The 20,573-nt window shown below is 46.4% G+C and overlaps 2 protein-coding genes and 1 long non-coding RNA gene across 3 annotated transcripts in view; 2 read left to right on the forward strand and 1 right to left on the reverse strand.

The window, feature by feature from the left end:
- Positions 1–3,003, forward strand: part of dnmt1 (DNA (cytosine-5-)-methyltransferase 1) — a 44,095-nt gene extending 41,092 nt beyond the window's left edge. The window contains exons 32-34 of the mRNA XM_055664187.1: positions 187–303; positions 1,350–1,437; positions 2,610–3,003. Coding sequence (XP_055520162.1) covers positions 187–303; positions 1,350–1,437; positions 2,610–2,647 — 243 coding nt within the window. The 3' untranslated portion in view covers positions 2,648–3,003. The remainder of the gene's footprint in view (positions 1–186; positions 304–1,349; positions 1,438–2,609) is intronic.
- Positions 3,004–3,471: 468 nt separating this feature from the next.
- eif3g (eukaryotic translation initiation factor 3, subunit G) lies at positions 3,472–17,676 on the reverse strand. Its single transcript, XM_055664197.1, has 12 exons — positions 17,531–17,676; positions 17,374–17,423; positions 15,476–15,529; positions 13,127–13,171; positions 12,421–12,509; positions 11,102–11,161; positions 9,487–9,591; positions 8,262–8,448; positions 5,563–5,670; positions 4,694–4,830; positions 4,477–4,583; positions 3,472–3,558 (listed from the first exon to the last, which is right to left on the reverse strand). Exons 1-12 carry the CDS (start codon positions 17,539–17,541, stop codon positions 3,543–3,545), a joined length of 969 nt encoding a protein of 322 aa, XP_055520172.1. The 5' UTR covers positions 17,542–17,676; the 3' UTR covers positions 3,472–3,542.
- Positions 17,677–18,183: 507 nt separating this feature from the next.
- LOC129714530 (uncharacterized) lies at positions 18,184–18,976 on the forward strand. Its single transcript, XR_008726360.1, has 2 exons — positions 18,184–18,406; positions 18,612–18,976. It is a non-coding gene; the product is annotated as an uncharacterized LOC129714530 (long non-coding RNA).
- Positions 18,977–20,573: the final 1,597 nt, after the last annotated feature.

Below are 20,573 nucleotides of genomic sequence, written 5' to 3' on the forward strand. Positions count from 1 at the left end.
ACTGCCAAATACCCACCATTCTTTGATTCTACGGTTGAAGGGATATTCCTGCTGTGGAATGCTTCCTGTGTTGGCTTTTAATCGCTACAGCTTCCCGAGAGGTTGTTTGATGGGCATGGTGGCCACTGTCAAGAGGGGCAAGAACTAAATGATATTTATGAACAAATGTGACTTGCCATTTTTTAGGGTCGTGTTCTACATCCTGAGCAGCACCGTGTGGTGAGTGTGCGAGAGTGTGCACGCTCCCAGGGGTTCCCAGACACCTACAGGCTCTTTGGGAACGTTTTGGACAAGCACAGGCAGGTGGGTGCAACGGATTCTTGCTTTCATACTGTATCTGTAGTTGAAGAGTCGGTGTCATTATACATGGCAACCTTCACCCGGTAGAACTGTGTGTCACAGTACCATGGTGGTGCAACGGTAGAGTTGCTGCCTTACAGCATCAGAGACCCGGGTTCCATCCTGACTATGGGTGCTGTCTGTACAGAGTTTGTACGTTCACCCCGTGACAGCGTGGGTTTTCTCCAAGATCTTCAGTTTTCCCCCCCCCCCCCCCCCCCCCATTGCTCCATTCCAGTATTCAATGTTATGAATTTGTGAATCTTCACATTCTGTTGCATTTACAGATGGCGCAATGGGCTAAGTGTTCGGCTGGCGACCGGAAGGTAGCCGGTTCGAATCCCGCTTGGAGTGCATACTGTCGTTGTGTCCTTGGGGCAAGACACTTCACCCACCTTTTGCCTGTGTGTAAATGTAATGTAATTATGTGAAGCACTTTGGGGTCAATGCAAGTTGACTAAAAATGTACTATATAAATAAGATTTATTATTATTATTTATATCCGTTCTTGTACACAACCTGTACACTTCTAGGTACCATCTCACCAAGCTTCTGTAGTATTCCGAGATTTCTATTTTTTTTGTTTGGAGATACAACCGTGAGACAGACCCTCAACCCGCTGAGTCCATGCCAACCAAACTACTGACGTTGAGCTTTGATCTCATTATTAGCAGGAATCCAGGAGCAAAGTTTGCTAGCAGGCAGGATTGAAGAGAATAAGCTGACGTTAATAAGTTGGCAGCAGTTTAGCAGTAAGCAATTTGGCTGCTTTGACTGCAATGTGTTGGAGAGAGCCTGTCTTCTGCCATTGCATAGGTACAATCGGCTGGTCACATATCCTGTATCTCTTGCATTGCACAAGTGGCAATAGGGAATATAAATGCATGGGGGAGCCAGGCTGCCACAGTGCTTCCCCCAGAGTAATAATGACTCATTTATTTATTATGTATTGGCAAACTTTCTATTATGGATTTTATTTCTTAACTCAGCAATGCTTTTACAATTCTCAGGTTGGCAATGCAGTACCACCTCCACTGGCTAAAGCTATCGGCACGGAAATCAAACTTTGCGCACTTGACAGGAAGAAAGGGAATACAGGTAAATGGGACAAAAACAATTTCATAATTTGACTTAAACCTTTTAGATGTCTAGTTATTCCATTTTTGGATCCTGGGTGCCTCTAGCAAGAATTTCACCTGTGGTAGGAAGTGTTGTCTGCTTCACTGCTTCCTTCAACATCATTTGAGGAATCCAATATTTTCCATTCTTGTGAGATGATGGCAAGGCTGGCATTTATAGTCGTTCGCGAAGAGGACTGTGGTGAGCAGTCATGAACTCTTGTAGTTTTGTAGTGAATATTTTGACAGTGTTCGGAGTAGGGTTAGGGATGTTAGATTTAGCTCTTAGGGCTAACATAATTGAGGGGTATGGGGAGAAACCCAGAACGGGGTACTGATTATGGATGATCAGCCATGATCATATTGAATGGCCTAATCCTGCACCTATTTTCTATGTAGCCTAAATGACTTTTGAATCTGATACTTGACATGCTGCTTCTAAATGTGCAGCAGATGGACTGGTTGCACAGCATGTTGGAAATTAAAAGCCCATTCCAAATCTGCAGGGCTCATATCCAACTCTCTAGTGATGCGTGGATGTTCGCCATCTAATGATGCTGGTTGATTCCAGTGTCTGAAGTAAACATTCATCCCTTACACCCACATAATCATGAATCGATCTAGTCCAGGGGAATTAACTTGGAATCTCGTGGTGCATGGATGCCACTCAATCTCTCTACACATCAAAGCAATTTATTAAAGTACTTGAGAGATGTTAAATGTTTGTAACTTTAGGAATGTCAAAGTCTCTTTTTTGTGAGAGTATTACCATTTCAATCTACTCTCCAGGATATCAAATATTATTGAATTAAATATAAGTGCAGAGGTTTTCAAAGATGTGACTTTGATCTCTTTACAGTAAGTACTAGACTCCTGCAGTGCGATGGGGAACTGATTCTGCTCCCCTCCAGTGTAGGAGCACCTCCAGTACTCCTTGCCATCCTGAGGTACAATCTGTAAATGGGTGTGTAATAACCAAGGCTGTGCCTTTAAAATTGGAATACCCAGTTGAATATTGTACAGAGGTCCAAGAAGGCTCCTGTCAGCTTGAGAGGTTTTTGGTTTGGGATGGATCAGAGTATAGAGGAGAGTGAGGAGGTAAGGGCTCAGGCCAAGGTTACACACAATCAATACTCTTACTCCTTTCTGTAGAGCACATCAAACTAGAGACAATGGACACAAGCGCCTGATTCATCTCCTTCAGCTTGATGTTCCCACCACATCTTCATGCACTGCATTCAAGGGCAGGAGGAAAGAAAATACGATGGGATTCCTGTGACTGTTCGGTGAACTAATGTCTTTTTTTAAACTGGCTGATGTGAGGCAGCCAATGAAGATGTAACATTGTTTTTAGTTATGAATGAACATTTTTCTCTTGATTGTGCAGTGCTGTCATGCATTGTGGATTTTAATGTGGTTTTAAAATGCACAGTATTTGAATAATTGCCCACTTTCTGCAGTGGTAATTCATATGTTTAATAACTTGTAGTTTTTATATGTTGTAATATTTCAATAAATATCTTAAGTGGAATGCTATTATGCTGAACACCTGTTTATATCTGGCAAGTTATTTTATTTCTTCAAAGCAGTGCTTGTACACACGATACTGGAAATAGTCAAGGCAGGCAACATGTGGAGAGGTAAACCTCATTCTCATTTAATTCTCAATTTGGACATATTTAGTGCAGCAAACTGCTCACCTGATTATTACAATAAAGACAAGAGCTCGGGCAATCCCGATGCACCACTTCCTCTCGGGACCAATGTCTGTCTTTATTTTTACCAATTGCCTCCATGGTAATTATAGTGTTAACTGACCAGTATTACAGTCAGTAAGAATGTGAAACCCGTTAGGTAAATATAAGTACCCAAGTCACTCAAAGCGTGTGGCTGTAGCACTAACTGGGCTACTAAGCTGCTTTTTTGGTGAAGGAATAGAAACTTTCTGTAAGGCCTTTTGTGTATGAAGATTAACTTAGACACTTATTTCCAGTAACTGCGTTGGAGGCAGAAGTCTGATCTCAATATTTTATTTGATGTTAATGACTGACTTATTTGACGTTGAAGCTCGGATGATGCGACCTTTCAGTTGGTTGATGGCCTATAAAAGAAAGTATGCATCATAAGACAAAGTTAATGAAACACCCTCCACAACTCTTAAAGTGGTCAGGATCACCCCAGTCTAAATGTAAAAGGAAGAAAACAATACATCATACAAACAGTATATTTACTCCACACAAGCTTTGAGCATGACAGAAATAAATTAAATAAAATACTTAAACGGCAACAAAGCTTATTTCTGTCACGCTAAAACCCTGAGTGGAGTAGTTAGATAAAAAAATCCCAGACAAAGGGTTTTATGCATGGTAGCCAAAGAGTTGGCATGCATTGTCTGGTGTGCTGCTACTCTTGAACAAGACTGCAACGCCAGTGTATATTGTGGTTGGCATTTCTAGCCCTGACCATCAAAACAAATTACATGAATCATTGCCTTAAGGCAGCTTCATCAAGGCTATGCCCTCTTCTTAATGATTGTTAGGCAGGAGGTACAGAAGTGTGAAGTTCAACAACAGCTACTTTCCTGCAACTATTGGGTTCTTGACCAACCTGCGCACTCACAAGGGTGGGGCAGCAGTAGAGTTGCTGCCTTACAGTGCCAGAATGCCGTTGGTACAGAGTTTGTGGCTTTCCTCCCACACTCCAAAGACGTGCAGGTTTGTAGGTTAATTGGCTTTGGTAAAAATTGTAAACGGTCCCTAGTGTACAAGGATGGTGGGTAAAGGGCCTGTTTCCACACTATCTCTAAACTAAGCAAAACCCTCTCAGCAATAAAACACCTCATCCACAACCATGGTTTCTGAGCACATACCTCACTGTCTTGCAGGGCATCTGATTCTGTGCGTGTAAGATTTACACTGAACTTGTGCATATAACAAAATTAACCTACAGAGACTGACACTAGACATTAGCAACATCTGCCAGGAAACCTTTGTAGCAAAGCAAACATTTAAACACTTACTTGGCCCATTCCACATTTAGGATTAAATGATCGTAACCAAAACCAGAGACGCCAGCAATGGCTCTGGCTGCATCCTCGCGCCGATGGAAGCTGATGAAGGCAAAACCCTGCAAATGAAAACAACCAATTACTGGAATATAGGCTCTGGCTTGTCGAGCCTCAAGGAGGAAACACCACAACACAATGCTAATCCAAATCGAGACATTAAGGGCATTACCTTGGACTGGCCAGTGTTCTTGTCCTTTGCCAGATAGATCCTAGAAATCGAACCAAAAGGTCTGAAGAGTTCCTGCAGATCTGTCTCTCGTGTGTCCTCTGAGAGGTTGGTGACTCGGATCGTGGCATTGTCATCCGCTGCAGAATAGGAAGGCAGATTTTTTTTAATGTGGATATCACAGTGGTAGAGTTGCTTCCTTACAGCGCCAGAGGCATGGGTTTGAGCCTGACTATGGGTGCTGTCCGTATGGAGTTTATACGTTCTTCCCGTGACCTGTGTGTGGTTTGAGATCTCTGGTTCACTCCAAAGGCTACAGGTTGATTGGCTTGGTGTAAATGTCAAATTGTCCCTACTGTAGGGACAGTGGGCAGAAGGGCCTGTTTCCACGCTGCATCTCCAAACTAAACTATTGACAGATTCCTAATTAGTACAGGTGTCAGAGGGAGATGGCATGATAGATCAGCCATGACTGAATGGAATGAGAGTAGACTCGATTGGCCAAGTGGCATCATTTTGTTCCTAGGCGACAGAGCAGAAAAGGTTCTGCCACCAACAGAAGATTCCTCAACCCCGGGATGAATACATTTTCGTCCTGGGATAAATAAAGTTCTATTGTATTGTAGGTCAGCCTGAACCTCATACAGCAATCTCTAGCAGTCAGAGGCTTTGTCTTGCTCAACCTCACTCTCCCCATTAATTACAGGTCCATCCACGGTGCAGTTATTAGACATGCTCACCAGGTCCCGGCAGCCAACATTTTCAGTGGAACGAGCAGCAAATAGTGCGTTTGTACCGTGTTTAACCCGCCTGTTGTGGGTGTGAGGTGTTGGATAAACAGCGCAGGGTTGTTTAACCATAAGCGCTCTCACCTCTGCGATTAGTCTGCATAGACTCTCCCCGGCGATTGGCTCCATCTCGCAGGCTGGGTGGAACATATTTGCCAGTCTTGCTCTGAGCTGGTTGGACTGGTTCAGGATCTGGGGACAAGGAATAAAAAACTTTATGAATAAAACAACGTGCAACACATCACAACGTCTCGTATTGGCTGTGGCTCAAAGGACTTCGACGTGGTGCAAGGTTCTGGATTTGTCCCATTTCAGCGACTTATAAACCCAAGGATTCAGGGGAGAGTTGTCTCTGTACTGTACACTGACAATGACAATTAAAATTGAATCTGAATCTGAGTTGCTGAGATGTACACAAGAAAATAAGAGCAGGGCCCTCAGACTGCCCCACCATTCAACAGGATCACTCAATCTTCCCCAGGCCTGAACTCTTGTGCCAGCTCCACGAAGCCCTCAACTCACCAATCTTTCAAGGTTTATCCACCACCAAATGAGTGATCCTGCCTCCACATTCTCTGGGGTATAGAATTCTAGAGATTCACCACCCTCTGCAAATTTAAATGACTTTTAGGTTTATTATCATCTCCTGTGCTGATACTGTGAAAAGCTTTATTTTGCACGCTATACAGTCATATCAGATAATGCTATATCAAGCCAAACTTGAGTACAATAGGTAGAGCAAAGGGGATCTCCAGAGATGCTGCCTGTCCCACTGAGTTATTCCAGCTTTTTGTGTCTTATCTTCAGAGCAATGGGGAAGATGCACGTGTATTCTTTGTCACATGTACCAAGGTACAGTGAAATGTTTTGTTTTTGCATACAACACGCTAAAATCTCAGCACTCCCTCAGCCCACTGGCTCCACCTCTTGCTTTCTTACTCCCGCCCTCAAGTCAGTCTGAAGAAGGGTTTCGACCATTTCCTATTCGCCTATTTCCTTCCCTCACCCGCTGAGTTTCGCCAGCATTTTTGTCTACCCAGGATAAATTACTGCTGTCCACTAAAGGCCAGCACAGTGGCAGCAGTTTGCTTTGCCTTACTCTCATCCCTTTCTCAGTCTACCCCAGCCATAGAACACCACCATTCTTTTACACAATTTTAAAAGAATGAAAATCCACTGTGCACAAAGGTGCAATGCTGCCATCTTCTGTTTGCTGGCTGCACTGCAGCAGTTTTCCCTGACATTGGCAGCTGTCAAAAGTTCTCATGGGAATGAATGTAAAACAATTCTGGGCTGACTCACAGACGGAAAGTAGACGAGATCTACAGGTACTCTCTGGAGATGTTTTGACATGTATCTACACACTCTGGATAATGCTAAGCATCAGGGATTTAGCTCGCTGGTGGAGACCAAGCTGGCAGGGCAGACCAAACAAGATTCCCAAATGTGTGGGAAGGAACTGCAGATGCTGGTTTACACCAACGATAGACACAAAACGTTGGAGTAACTCAGTGGGGGCAGGCAGCATGTCTGGAGAGAAGGAATGGGTGATATTTCGGGTCTCAGACTGAAGAAGGGTCTCGACCTGAAACATCACCCATTCCTTCTCTCTAGAGATGCTGCCTGTCACCGCTGAGTTACTCCAACAATTTGTGCCCATCTTCAGTCCTTGGGGACAGAGAGTGGGAATCAGCCAGTGTCTCTGAAGGCACGGTTCCCTGCAAGCACACTACTACTAAAAGTTGAAGAACAGCTCTGGTCATTCCCTCTTCTCCCAGAAGATACAAAAGCCTGAATGCACATAGCACCAGATTTAGCAACACCTTCACTGCTGTCATTAGACCACTGAACCGACCTCACAAGCAACAGGTGTATTCCCCATCCTCCAATCTACCTCATCTACCGCAGCCCTTTATTTTATCTCCACTTTCTCTGTTACCGTAACACTACATTCTGCTTGGTTTGATGGTACTCGTGAATAGATGTTTTGCCTGGATAGCATAAAAAGCAAAGTATTTTTGTAGTATCTTGGTAAGTGTGACAATAATAAAACAAAACTAACCAGGCTGATATGTCAAGAGGAAACTACAGTAAATAGGATCATAAACTCCTTGAGATGACTAAATCACTCCTGTTGCAGTTACGGAAATAATCTAGGCTTCATTGGCAAGGCCACCATTTATTGTTCTTCTCAGAGAAGACTGTCAGAGAGCAGGTATGGGGCAGTGGCACGGCTAGTGGAGTTGCTGCCTCACAGCAGCAGAGACCCAGGTTTAATCTGATCCCTCGGGAGTTTTCACATTCTTCCTGTGACCCCCAGGTGCTCCAACCTCCTCCCATATCCTAAAGAAGGACGGGTTGGTGGGTTAACCAGCTGCAGTAAATTAGCTCTCTGTCTGCAGATGGGAGGAGGTTGATGAGGATGTGGGAGAATAAAACAAGATTATGTAGGTTTTTTGTAGAGAGTTTAATGGCCAGTGCAGACTTGATGGGCCGAAGGGCCTGCTTCCGTGCTGTCCCACTGTGGGGGGGAGGGTCAGGAGTCACAAATAGGTCAGACCAGGTTAGAACAGCAGATTGCCTTCCCTGGTGTATACCAGTGAACCCGATTATTTTTTAAATGACAGTAACTTCACAGTCCATGTATATCGATGCTATCTCCTAATGGCTTCTCATATCAATGGGTGGGATTTGAACAAGTCTCCTGACTTTTGGTGTGGTTCCCTGCACTGGATTACGTTGCATGAAGGGTGCAGACATTTCTCATCCCCAGGACCACGTACCTGATCCTTTCTCCTTATCGGCTGTGGTAAGCCCCAGCTGCTCGGCCAGCTCCTTCTGCATGGGTCCCAGGGTGTCCTTGTATGGGCAGCGTGTGGTCCAGTGGTCGCCTTTACAGATTCGGCACGACACAATCTTCTGCCCCTTCAGTTTGGCCATCGGGTCTTCCTCTTCAGTGCAGCACAGATCCTATGGAAAGTTACATAGAGTCAATTTATCCGACTAATGAACAGACCTCCTACAAGCTATGGGTGTATTCTCGATCCTCCAATCTACCTTTATCTCAATTTTCTCTGCTGCTGTAACACTTGGTGTGATTGTACTCGTGAATGGATGATTTGCCTGGATGGCACACTAAGCAGTATCTTGGTATGTGACAATATTAAAACAAACCAACCCAGTCTGATGGGTCAGAGAAAACAACTACAGCAAATAGGAGCATAAACACCTTGAGAGAACTAACTCACTCCTGATGCAGTTACATAAGGTCATAAGCGATAGGAGCAGAAGTAGGCCATTCGGCCCATCATCTACTCCGCCATTCAATCATGGATGATCTATCACTTCCTCCTAAACCCATTCTCCTGCCTTCTCCCCATAACACCTGACACCCGTATTAATCAAGACTGTCGATCTCTGCCGTAAAAATATCCATTGAAGGAATTACAGAAGGAATCTGTGGGAAGGAACTGCAGATGCTGGATTAAACCGAAGATAGACACAAAATGCTGGAGTAACTCAGCGGGACAAGCAGCATCTCTGGAGAGAAGGAATGGGTGACATTTCGGGTCGAGACCCTTCTTCGGACCGATGAATTACAGAAGGAATCCAGTTTTCACTGGCAGGGCCATCATTTATTGTCCTTCTCTGACTGCACTGGATGAAGCAAACTCTCAGTGGGGCTGAGAGAGGGTGAGAAACACTGAACCATTCTACACATTGGGGCTGATTTAAGCTTCCTATGCCACGGCACCCTTCACTGAACTATCCATCCACATCCAACACCTGCATCAGTCTCTCACCCTGTTCATCTTCACCACATACTGCTCACTTTTGAATCCCACCACACCCAACATTCCCTCACTAAGAGTATAAGCACGGGAGGATGTTTGAAGCTTATTCCGCTCCCCGTCGCCTCTGTTCACCCGCTACCAGTTAAGTTAAAAACTTGATTTTAAAATAGTTCATTGTCAAATTTCCGCTTGGGTCATGAACGCCGTGTCTCACCTCTTTGCTGGTGATGAAGGTCATGTACACGTCGTCGCTGACGGTTGTCGTGGCAACATTAGGGCCTGTCGAGTCGTATTCTGAGGTTCCAAATTTCTTCCAGTTCTGTAAGCAGATAAAAAAGTCAGTCACAATGTGAGTGCAGTTGCACACATCCACCTCCTGCACCAAGAGAGGTATAGGGTGATGGGTCACACCCTCCCTCTGACCCAGCGGATTCACCGCCCGTGGGTTGTGGCTGATTTTAGTTTTAGTTTAGAGACACAGCGCGGAAACAGGCCCTTCGGTCCACCCAGTCCGTACCGACCAGCGATCCCCGCACACTAACACCACCCTACACACACTAGGGACTTTTGTTTTTACATTTATACCAAGCCAATTAACCTACAAACCTGTACACCTTTGGAGTGTGAGAGGAAACTGAAGTTCTCGGAGAAAACTGAGTTAGGTCACGGGGAGAACGTACAAATTCTGTACAGACAGCGCCCACAGTGAGGATTGAACCTGGGTTTCTTGCGCTGTAAGGAAGCAACTCTACCGCTGCGCCATCGTGCCGCCATGATACTGAGGGAGCTTGCACCGCTGGAGGTGACGTAACCCGAAGAGAGGCCACACAGATTGCCGACCGTACTTCAGTACTCTTCAATGCCTTGACAGATTTATCTTTTAAATCGCGAGTCTGCCATGGGACCATCATTTTAAATGTGCTGTCAACTTGCTTGTGAATTAAATGACAAGGTGAATCCAATGTGAAACTTTTCAAACTTTGTAGCTGATTTATCTTAAAAGGAAAAAGGCCAGTAGCTGTAAACTGAAACTTAACCGTAATCTGTTATCAGGTGGATACGAGCAATCCCCTGGATCGTACTACAGACGGTCGATCCAAGTGTCTCAGGTACTTTGACGATTATTTGCCTAAATCCTAGAACGTGAATTTGACAAATGGTTCGCGAATCTCCGAGGCAATTTTATAAACATTGCCCATATTGACACCTGTCAGTTTACATTTGGCAGAGGAAGACAGCTGTAAAGAGGTATTTCGAACCTATGCATTGACTGTCCAGGCCAAATCCCAGCCTGGAGAGCAACTGCCCCATACCAGGCACCGCATAGCTTCTCTTCATATGGTATAGAATTAGGCCATTCAGCCCATCTAGTCTATGCCATTCAATCATGGCTGATCTATCTCTCCCCCCTAACCCCATTCGCCTGTCTTCTCCCCATAACCCCTGACACCTGTATATAGTTCTGAAGAAGGGTCCCAACCCAAAACGTCACCTATTCCTTCACTCCAAGATGCTGCCTGTCCCGCTGAGTTACTCCAGCATTATGTGTATATCTACGATTCAAACCAGCATCTGCAGTCCTTTCCTACAGACACACGCGTGTGCTAACATACGTGTGGCGCTCGCACACATATAGGTGAGTGCTAACTCACAAGTATGCGCACTGCACAGGAGGGTGCTAACAGACACAGGCATGCGTGCACACACGCACATGTATCTAGGTTTGTTCTGACCAAATAAGCAAAGCCTTTGGCAAGAGTGAAGTGTTTTAAATTCTTTGTTCGTTACGGTTTTTCCTACAAGAACGTTTGCTCCAAAACGGCACTCACTTTTCTCCTGGCCACAGCTTTCGAAGCTTTCCTGGTCTCGACTCGGAATGTGCGGATAATCTGAGGAAAAACAAAAGTTTGTCGTTTTTTTAAGTGTCCGTGCATCTTCCTTATGAACCAGAGATTCCGGCAGAATAACTAACCGTGGCACTGCCCGCAGCTGCTGCACGATAGGAACAGGATATTATCACATCATACACAATATTATTCCACAGCTGAATGAAAGTAGTGCCTATTCTACCAACAACTAGAGAGTGGCCCTGAGCTACTATCCACCTCGTTGAAGACCCTCACACCATCATTAATCGGACCTTATCTTGCACTAAACGTTATTCCCTTTATCATCTATCTGTACACTGTGGATGGCTCAATTGTAATCATGAATTGTTTTTCCACTGACTGGACAGCATGCAACAAAAGCTTTTCACTGTACATTGGTACACGTGACGATAAACTAAACTGAATAAATTCTTGAGCTGGGTAGACAAAAATGCTGGAGAAACTGAGCGGGCGAGGCAGCATCTATGGAGCGAAGGAAATAGGCGACGTTTCGGGACGAAACGTCGCCTATTTCCTTCGCTCCATAGATGCTGCCTCACCCGCTGAGTTTCTCCAGCATTTTTGTCTACCTTTGATTTTCCAGCAGCTGCAGTTCCTTCTTAAAACATTCTTGAGCTGTGTGATCTTTCCCAGCATTTCCTACCCATCGCTGGTCAACTCAAGAGATGGTGGTGAACCTCTGCTTAAGCCACTGACCCCTTGGTGGGTAGATGACGGTCAACCAGTGTGCTGAAAGTTATCAGGAGCAGTTTCAATACTAAACCCTCAGCTTCAACATGGCGCAGCTCAGTGGCAGAGCTGCTGCCTCACAGCGCCAGAGACCCAGGTTCAATCATAACCATGGGTGCTTGCTGTCTGTGCCAAACTAGGTGAGAACGGCAAGCTGTTGCGACTTGGGTGGGGGAGGGATGGAGAGAGGGAATGCAGGGGTTACTTGAAGTTAGAGAAATCAATAATTGAAAGCAAACAGCTAACAATGGCCCGTTTCCTTTATCATCATTACCTTTTTGCATATCTTTCATTCATTTGTTCCAAATCTCTCTCCATCTTCGTCTATATCTCGTTTCCCTCTCCCCTGACTCTAGTCTGAAGAATGGTCTCGACCCGAAAAGTCACCCATTCCTTCTCTCCAGAGATGCTGCCTGTCCCTGCTGAGTTACTCCAGCATTTTGTGTCCATCTTCAGTTTAAACCAGCATCTGTAGTTCCTTCCTACATTATCTTTTGATATAATTTCTCCAAGCACAGAAGAAAACTTACCTTGAATTTCTTCCCATCCTCATCAACTTTGTAATCGATGACAGTTTTAAGATTCCCTTTGAACAATTCTTTAGGTGAAGGTGGAGCACCTAAAGATTGAGAAAAACATATTAATGAGAGCACTTTGCTGCACTGCTGTGAAGGGATTGAGGAAGAGGTCACGGGATCAAACTAAGAAGCCTCCTGGGTACACAAAAAAGCTGGAGAAACTCAGCGGGTGCAGCAACATCTATGGAGCGAAGGAAATAGGCAACGTTTCGGGCCGAAACGTTGCCATCAGTCTGAAGAAGGGTTTCGGCCAAAAACGTTGCCTATTTCCTTTGCTCCATAGATGCTGCTGCACCCGCTGAGTTTCTCCAGCATTTTTGTGTACCTTCGATTTTCCAGCATCTGCAGTTCCTTCTTCAATAAATAAGAAGCCTCCTGCTTCACTTTCCCAACTCAGCAGGTCAGCGCAAGAGTAGACAACACACAGACCCTTCACCAGTGCAACATAGACTGCCGTGAGGGAAGAAGATAAGACTTTATTGCCTTCCATCACAGTGAGGAATGTGGAGGAGCCGCTGTGATGGATGTTTATGTTAAATTTTGATGTAGTTGCGTGTTTTGTTGCTTTTTTGCTATGATTGTGTGGCAAATCAAATTCCTTGTATGAACTTGTTTTTGTTTTCATACTTGGCTAATAAAATCAATTACAATCACTCACCCGTTGTAACTTTGTCAGCGTCGGAGGCGGCCGCAATTTGTGTACCTTGGGTATGTAAGCAAAGAATTTCACCATGTGACAATAAAGTATGCCATTCCATTATCCACCCATCCCAAGCTTATCCCATTCTCTCCCCATAGCTTTGTGTCACAGCCCTAATGTGGCAACACCTTGGGTGTGCAAGCAAAGAATGTCACATGTGACAATAAAGCATTCATTCATTCCCATTTACCCTGCTCTGTCCAAACCTTAAATTATCCCCACTGTCCATTCTCCCCAGAGTTCTGTATCATAAGTTCATATGTCACAGGAGCTCGTCTACTCCGATATTCAATCATGGGTGATCTATCTTTACCTCAAGCCTGCTGAGTTCCGTGTACTACGCAAGATACAAGCATCTAGTGACATGGATAATAAACAAAGCATAGAAAGATAAGGACCTAGTGCAGTCAAATGGGATATGTGTGATGGGCTGCCTAGCTGCTTGATCCCATTTGCCTGCGCCTTGCCCATATCCTCACAATCTTTCCTACCCATATCATGCCAAGTAATTGTACCCACCTATACCACTTCCTCGCATCTCCTTCCACACCACCCTCTGTGTGTAGAAGATTCCCCCTCAGGTCCCTTTTATACATTTCCCCTCTCACCTTATAGCTTTGGTCTCATTTTAGATTCACCCATCCTTGGGAACAGGTTGTGACTATTCACTGTATCTAGGGCCCTTATGATTTTACCTACATCAATAAGGTCACCCCTTCAGCCTCCTATGTTTCAGGAAAAAGGTTCCAGCCTTTGCCGCCTCTCATTATAACTCAAGACCTTTCAGGTAACAACCTCGTGAATCTTTTTTTCTATCCTGTCCAGTTTGATGACATCCTTCCTATAGCAGGGTAACCAGAACTGCACACAATAATCTTATTAACGGCCTTATCAACGTCTTGTAATACGATGTCCCAATTATTGTAGTGAAGAACCTGACAAATGAAGGGATGCGTGTCAGACACCTTAGGGCACGGTGGCGCAGGGGTAAAGTTGCAGCGCCGGAGAGGAGACCCAGGTTCAATCCCTACGGGTGCTGTCTGTACGGAGTTTGTCCGTTCTCCCCGTGACCTGCGTGGATTTTCTGAGATCTTTGGTTTCCTCCCACACTCCAAAGACGTACAGGTATGTAGGTTAATTGGCTTGGTATATGTGTAAGTTGTCCCTAATGTGTGCAGGATAGTGTTAGTGCACGAGGTGAATGCTGGTCGGCATGGACTCAGTGGGCCAAGGGCTTGTATCCGTGCTGTATCTCTAAAGTTTAAAGGCAGTGCAAAGTTTCAGCTGACCTGTGAGAAAATACCTCTCAGACCACAGCAGTGACAGGCAATGAGAATGTTTTAGGTCAAACCAAAGGAATCGAGAACAATTCGGTTTAACCTCCCATCTGACAGTTGGTGCTGCAAGATAGAATCAACCTGGTCAAACATGTGGAACTTGAACCCATAACCTTGAGACTGAGAGACAAGGATGCAGACCAGTGTAGCACACCTGACCTCTTCAGGTGAACAACACCTGGTACCCCACTCAACACTGGGAACATTCCTAAACCAGACTGTACCTCTATCTGTTAGGAGAACACAAACTAAATTCTACAGTCACATGTTAGCATTCATTTCGAGAGTGCTAGAATATAAAAGCAAGGGTATAATGTTGAGGCTTTATAAGGTCAGGCCGCCTGTAGAATATTGGGAGCAGATTTGTGTCCCATATCCGAGGAAGGAAATGCTGGGATTGGAGAAGATTTACTAGGGTAATCCCGGGGATAATTGGGCTAATATACAAGGCGTGTTTGACGGCTCTGGGCCTGTATTTGCTGGAGTTTAGAGAGATGAGGGGGATCTCATTGAAACCTACCAAATAATAAAAGGCCAAGATAGAGTAGATGTGGAGAGGATGGTTCCAGTCGTGGGAGACTAGGAACAGAGGCCACAGCCTTAGAATAAAAGGATTTGTCTTTCGAATGGAGATGAGACGGAATTTCTTTACCCAGAGCGTGGTGAATCTGTGGAACTCATTGCCTCAAACGGCTGTGGAGGCCAAGTCATTGGGTATTTTAAAATTGGACAGTAATAGATTCTAGATTAGTAAGGGTGTCAAAGGTTATGGGAGAAGGCAGTAGAATGGGGTTGAGGAGAAATAAATCAGTAATAATCAAATGGCAGAGCAGATTTGATCGGCAGAATGCCTTAATGCTGCTCCTATGTTTTATGGTCTAAAAGGTGTGCGTGGATGTGTGGCAGGGAACAGCCACTATTACTTAAAATATAACTATCTTAACGAACAATTGTATACCACCTGCTTTACCTTTCTGTGTTGATCGATCCTCAACCGCTTCAAATGTACCCCCAGTAGTTTTATCTAGAATGGCAAAGTGGTTAAACATTCCAGTGGACAACAGCAGGATGATAAAAGTGCCGGGACATTCAGCAGCGCACTGCACTGGGTAAAGTGCAGAAACAGGCCCTTCAGCCCACCAAGTCCGCGCCAACCTGCAATTCCCATACATTAACATTATCCTACACACACAAAGGACAATTTTTCATAATTTTACCAAAGCTATTTGGCCTATAAACCTGGGCAGGCTTGAGGGGCTGACTGGTCTACTCTTGTTCCTATTTCCATGTGATCAAACCACAGGAGAGATATCACCAACATTGCTTCTGTAAAACCCTCCAACCCATTGACAAAATAAGGGAACCATGTGACTGGCCTCTCTCGGGCCAATACTTCACAGTGTTCACAGGTTATAGGGCTAGAAGTTGGCCATTCAGCCCATCGAGCCTACTCCGCCCACTTTAAACACGGTCTGATCCACTGGGTACCCAGGTCACTGGCATCACTATTGTCACAAACCCCATTCCGAGCTCTGTTACAGAAGCAGATTAGCAGCTCGAGACAAGAGACAATTCAAAGCTCCTTGGCGAAAAAAATGACACAACCATCCTTCGGCTCCTAGAACTCTCTGGTTATCAGCCAGAAAAGCAACATTTGGCATGGCATTGGGAATCGAGGACAAGCACTGGAAGCTGACAGAAACAAGAATGGGAATCGCTCAGGATGGCACTTTGCTCGGCAAGGACGAGTTGGGTCAAAGGGCCTGTTTCCATGCTATACACAGAGGTTATACTATTAGTCTATCAGTCCAGTATAAATTCCCAAATTACCCATCTCTATCCTCCACTTCTGCAAAGCTCCAGCAGCCTCACAATGATCTCAGCAGTCAGCTCAAACACCTAAATTCTTGATTGTTTTAATATCTAGAAATCATGTACTATGTACATGTACCATGTAGTCTCCAGACAGAACAGGGAGGAAATTTCACCTCACCATCTTCGCATCCAGCAAATCATTCTCTGACATTTCTACCAGCTGTAATGTGATCTCACCACCAGTCACACCATTCCCTCCCCCATCCTTTTGTCCCTTGTACTGCCCTTACGTCCCTTGTACAGCCCCTATATCTCATTTACAGCCGTTATATCCCATGTAAACCCCCAATGTCCCATAAACAGTCCATTTATCCCATGTACACCGTGTCCCGCATACAGCCCATGTCGCATGTATGGTTCCCAATGTCCCGTATCCCATGTAAAGCGGACATTCCCCATGTAAACCCCACATGACCCATGTATAGCCCCCATGTCCCATATACAACCCACATGTCCCATGTACAGCCCCCATGTCCCATATACAGCCCCCATGTCCCATGTACAGCCCCCATGTCCCATATATGTCCCATATACAGCCCCCCATGTCCCATATACAGCCCCCATGTCCCATATACAGCCCCCATGTCCCATGTACAGCCCCCATGTCCCATATACAGCCCCCATGTCCCATGTACAGCCCCTATATTTCATTTACAGCCTCCATGTCCCATGTAAACCCCACATGACCCATGTACCGCCCCTATGTCCCATGTACAGGCCCTTACAACCTTGCACAGCCCTTTTCGTGCCATGTACGCATTGTATTCGAGGGAGAGTTAGATTTAGCTCTTAGGCCCAACAGAATCGAGGGATACGGGGAGAAAACAGGAACGGGGTAGATTGTGGATGATCACATTAAATGGCGGTGGTGGTGGTGGGCCGAATGTCCTCCTCCTGCACCGATAGTCTGTGCGTCTTATGTACAGTCTATGTACAGTCTATGTACAGTCCCCTCTACCCCATGTTGCAGCCTGCGGCCTGCTCCTTACTTACCCTCGTCTCCTCCCTCCTCCTCCACCTGATCGGCCCAGCTGGGCTTCGAGCTGCAGAGACACAGACACAGAGAGAGCAGGGGTTAGTGAGGCCGTGGCTTTACGGGACCCGTCGCCCGCCCTCCCCCGCCCTCTCTCCCCGCTCGGGTAAAACTCACTCGAAATCCATCGGCGGAATCCACGAGGCGCGGCGTCACCCGGCACCGGAGATCCGCTCGGGGAGAGAATGGACGGAGGAGGCCGCGGCTCACAGCGCCGCCACTGGTGGGAGGACCCGGTACAGCGCCGCCACTGGTGGGAGGACCCGGTACAGCGCCGCCACCGGTGGGAGGACCCGGTACAGCGCCGCCACCGGTGGGAGGACCGGGTACAGCGTCGCTACTAGTGGGAGGACCGGGTAGTATAGCGCCGCCAGTGGTGGGAGGACCGGCTTACAGCGCGGCCGCCGGTGGGAGGACCCGGTTGTACAGTCGCCAGTAGTGGGAGGACCGGGTACAGCGCCGCCACTGGTGGGAGGACCCGGTTGTACAGCGCCGCCACTGGTGGGAGGACCCGGTTGTACAGCGCCGCCACTGGTCGGAGCCATGATCTTTCGGTGGGAGGACCCGGTACAGCGCCGCCACTGGTGGGAGGACCGGGTTGTACAGCGCCGCCAATGGTGGGAGGACCATGTATACTTTCGCCAGTGATGGGAGGACCCGGTACAGCGTCGCTACTAGCAAAGATCTTACAGCAGAGCTTCTAAGATCTTTGGCTACTAGTAGGAGGACCGGGTAGTACAGCGCCGCCACTGGTGGGAGGACCCGGGTACAGCGTCGCTACTAGTGGGAGGACCGGGTAGTACAGCGCCGCCAGTGGTGGGAGGACCGGCGTACAGCGCCGCCAATGGTGGGAGGACCGGGTACAGCGCCGCCGCCGGTGGGAGGACCGATTACAGAGCAACAAGGTAGAGCTGGGTCTGATGTTCCGAACCAAATGTTGTGCAGAAGGCTTAGGATCATTAATTGAGGCCATTTGATCCATGGCTGCTTCAGGTAAATTAATTTCCACTCTGTCCGGACAGATTTCCCACAGGATGGCACAGTAGGGTCCACTGGAATGAGATGATGGGGAATGGAACTGATTACACAGATGGGCCAGTCTTGAAGCAATGGGCTAAATGGCCTCCTTCTGGGTCATATCAGATAGAGTAAATATTGCAAAAGATGAAGATTCAGATTATTTGATTGTCATCGACAGCAGGATGCCATGGAATTCCTTGTTCACATGATGGTCAACCAAGGAACGCAGAGGGTCGACCAGCCCAGACGCGGGGTTCGATTGCCCGGCGCGGGGGAGCTGACATCCCCCTGATGCGGGGGGCCAGCGCCGGCTACAGGAGTCAAGATCATCCCCTCAACAGAGGGCTCGGCCCCCAACAAAGAAGGGATTTGAACTTTTTTTCACCTTCCATCACAGTGCGGAATGTGGAGGAGTCACTGTGGTGGATGTTTATGTTAAAATGTTTATGTTTTGTTGACTTTTATTTGTATGACTGACTTGGCAAATGAAATTCCTCGTATGTTGCAAAACGTACTTGCCTAATAAAGTATTATTGTGTTTGATATTGTGATTGTGATGGTTATGCAGTAAACAGTACAAGGAGGAGAGAGGAAGTGAAGAATCTCAGGATCCGAAACACATGTGAGTAGCAACAATCGCTTGATGTCTTCACTCCATCACGATGATGTTGTGGAGGGAGGAACCAGAGCATAGTAACTATCCAAGAGATTTTGTAGCAAAATATTTTATTTGAAAATAGAAAATTTAAACAAAAATCACAATTTTCAACATGATTGGGTAAATTCATTCAGTAATGGAGAGGGCAGTGTGACATTCCCTTTGACAACCACTATATGGTTCTCCAAAGAACAGTCACAGAGGCCGATGTTAGAAAATCCTTCAGAGGGGTGAACCTTCGAAAAGCACCTGGACCTGATGGCATACCCGGTTGTGTACTAAAAACCTGTGCGGACCAACTGGCTGGAGTTTTTACGGACATTTTCAACCTCTCAGTGAAGTTCTCACCTGCTTTAAAAGGGCATCAATGATACCGGTGCCCAAGAAGAGCAAGGTGTCGTGCCTCAATGACAATCGACCAGTGGCACTAACGTCGGTGGTGATGAAGTGCTTTGAGTGGTTGATCATGGCCCAAATTAACTCCTACCTCGACAAAAACCTGGACCCACTGCAGTTCGCCTACCGCCACAACAGATCAACGGTGGATGCAATCTCGCGGGCTCTGCACTCCGCTCTGGACCACTTGGACAACAAAAACTCATATGTCAGCCTGTTATTCATTGATTACAGCTCGGCATTCAATACAATCACCCCCTCCAAGCTGGTGACCAAACGCGCTGAACTGGGTCTCTGCGCATCCCTCTGCAATTGGATCCTCGAATTCCTCATTCACAGACCACAGACTGTTCGCATTGGTGGAAATGTGTCAGTCTCGATAACAATCAGCAAGGGCGCGCCTCAAGGCTGCATGCTCAGCCCCCTGCTGTACTCACTCTATACTCATGACTGCGTAGCCGGTCATAGTGCAAACTCCATCATCAAGTTCGCTGATGACACCACTGTTGTGGGATGTATCAATGATGGGGACGAGTCAGAGTATAGAAGTGAGATCGACCGATTGACCAAATGGTGCCAGCACAATAACCTGGCCCTCAACACCAGCAAAACCAAGGAACTGATTGTGGACTTTGGAAGGGGTAGGATGGGGACCCATAGTCCAGTTTATATCAATGGGTCGATGGGGGAAAGGGTCAAGAGCCTCATATTCCTGGGCGTGCATACCTCTGAAGATCTTTCCTGGTCCGAGACCACTGATGCAATTATAAAAAAAGCACATCAGCGCATCTACTTCCTGAGAAGATTACGGAGAGTCGGCATATCAAGGAGGACTCTCTCTAACTTCTACAGGTGCACAGTAGAGAGCATGCTGACCGGTTGCATCGTGGCTTGGTTCGGCAACTTGAGCGCCCTGGAGCGGAAAAGACTACAAAAAATAGTAAACACTGCCCAGTCCATCATCGGCTCTGACCTACCTTCCATCGAGGGGATTTCTATCGCAGTCGCTGCCTCAAAAAGGCTGGCAGCATCATCAAGGACCCACACCATCCTGGCCACAAACCCAACTCCCCGCTACCTTCAGGT

The sequence above is a fragment of the Leucoraja erinacea genome, chromosome 39, assembly GCF_028641065.1.
Source record: "Leucoraja erinacea ecotype New England chromosome 39, Leri_hhj_1, whole genome shotgun sequence".
Taxonomy (NCBI): Eukaryota; Metazoa; Chordata; class Chondrichthyes; order Rajiformes; family Rajidae; genus Leucoraja; species Leucoraja erinaceus.

Bases quoted from the DNA above. Each gene is read 5' to 3' on its own strand.
- eif3g (XM_055664197.1), bottom strand. The intron at 9,592-11,101 runs GTGAGTGCCGTT...ATCTGCTTACAG, and splicing joins AAGCTGTGGCCAGGAGAAAA to AACTGGAAGAAATTTGGAAC. The intron at 4,584-4,693 runs GTAATGCCCTTA...TTTCATTTGCAG, and splicing joins AGAACACTGGCCAGTCCAAG to GGTTTTGCCTTCATCAGCTT.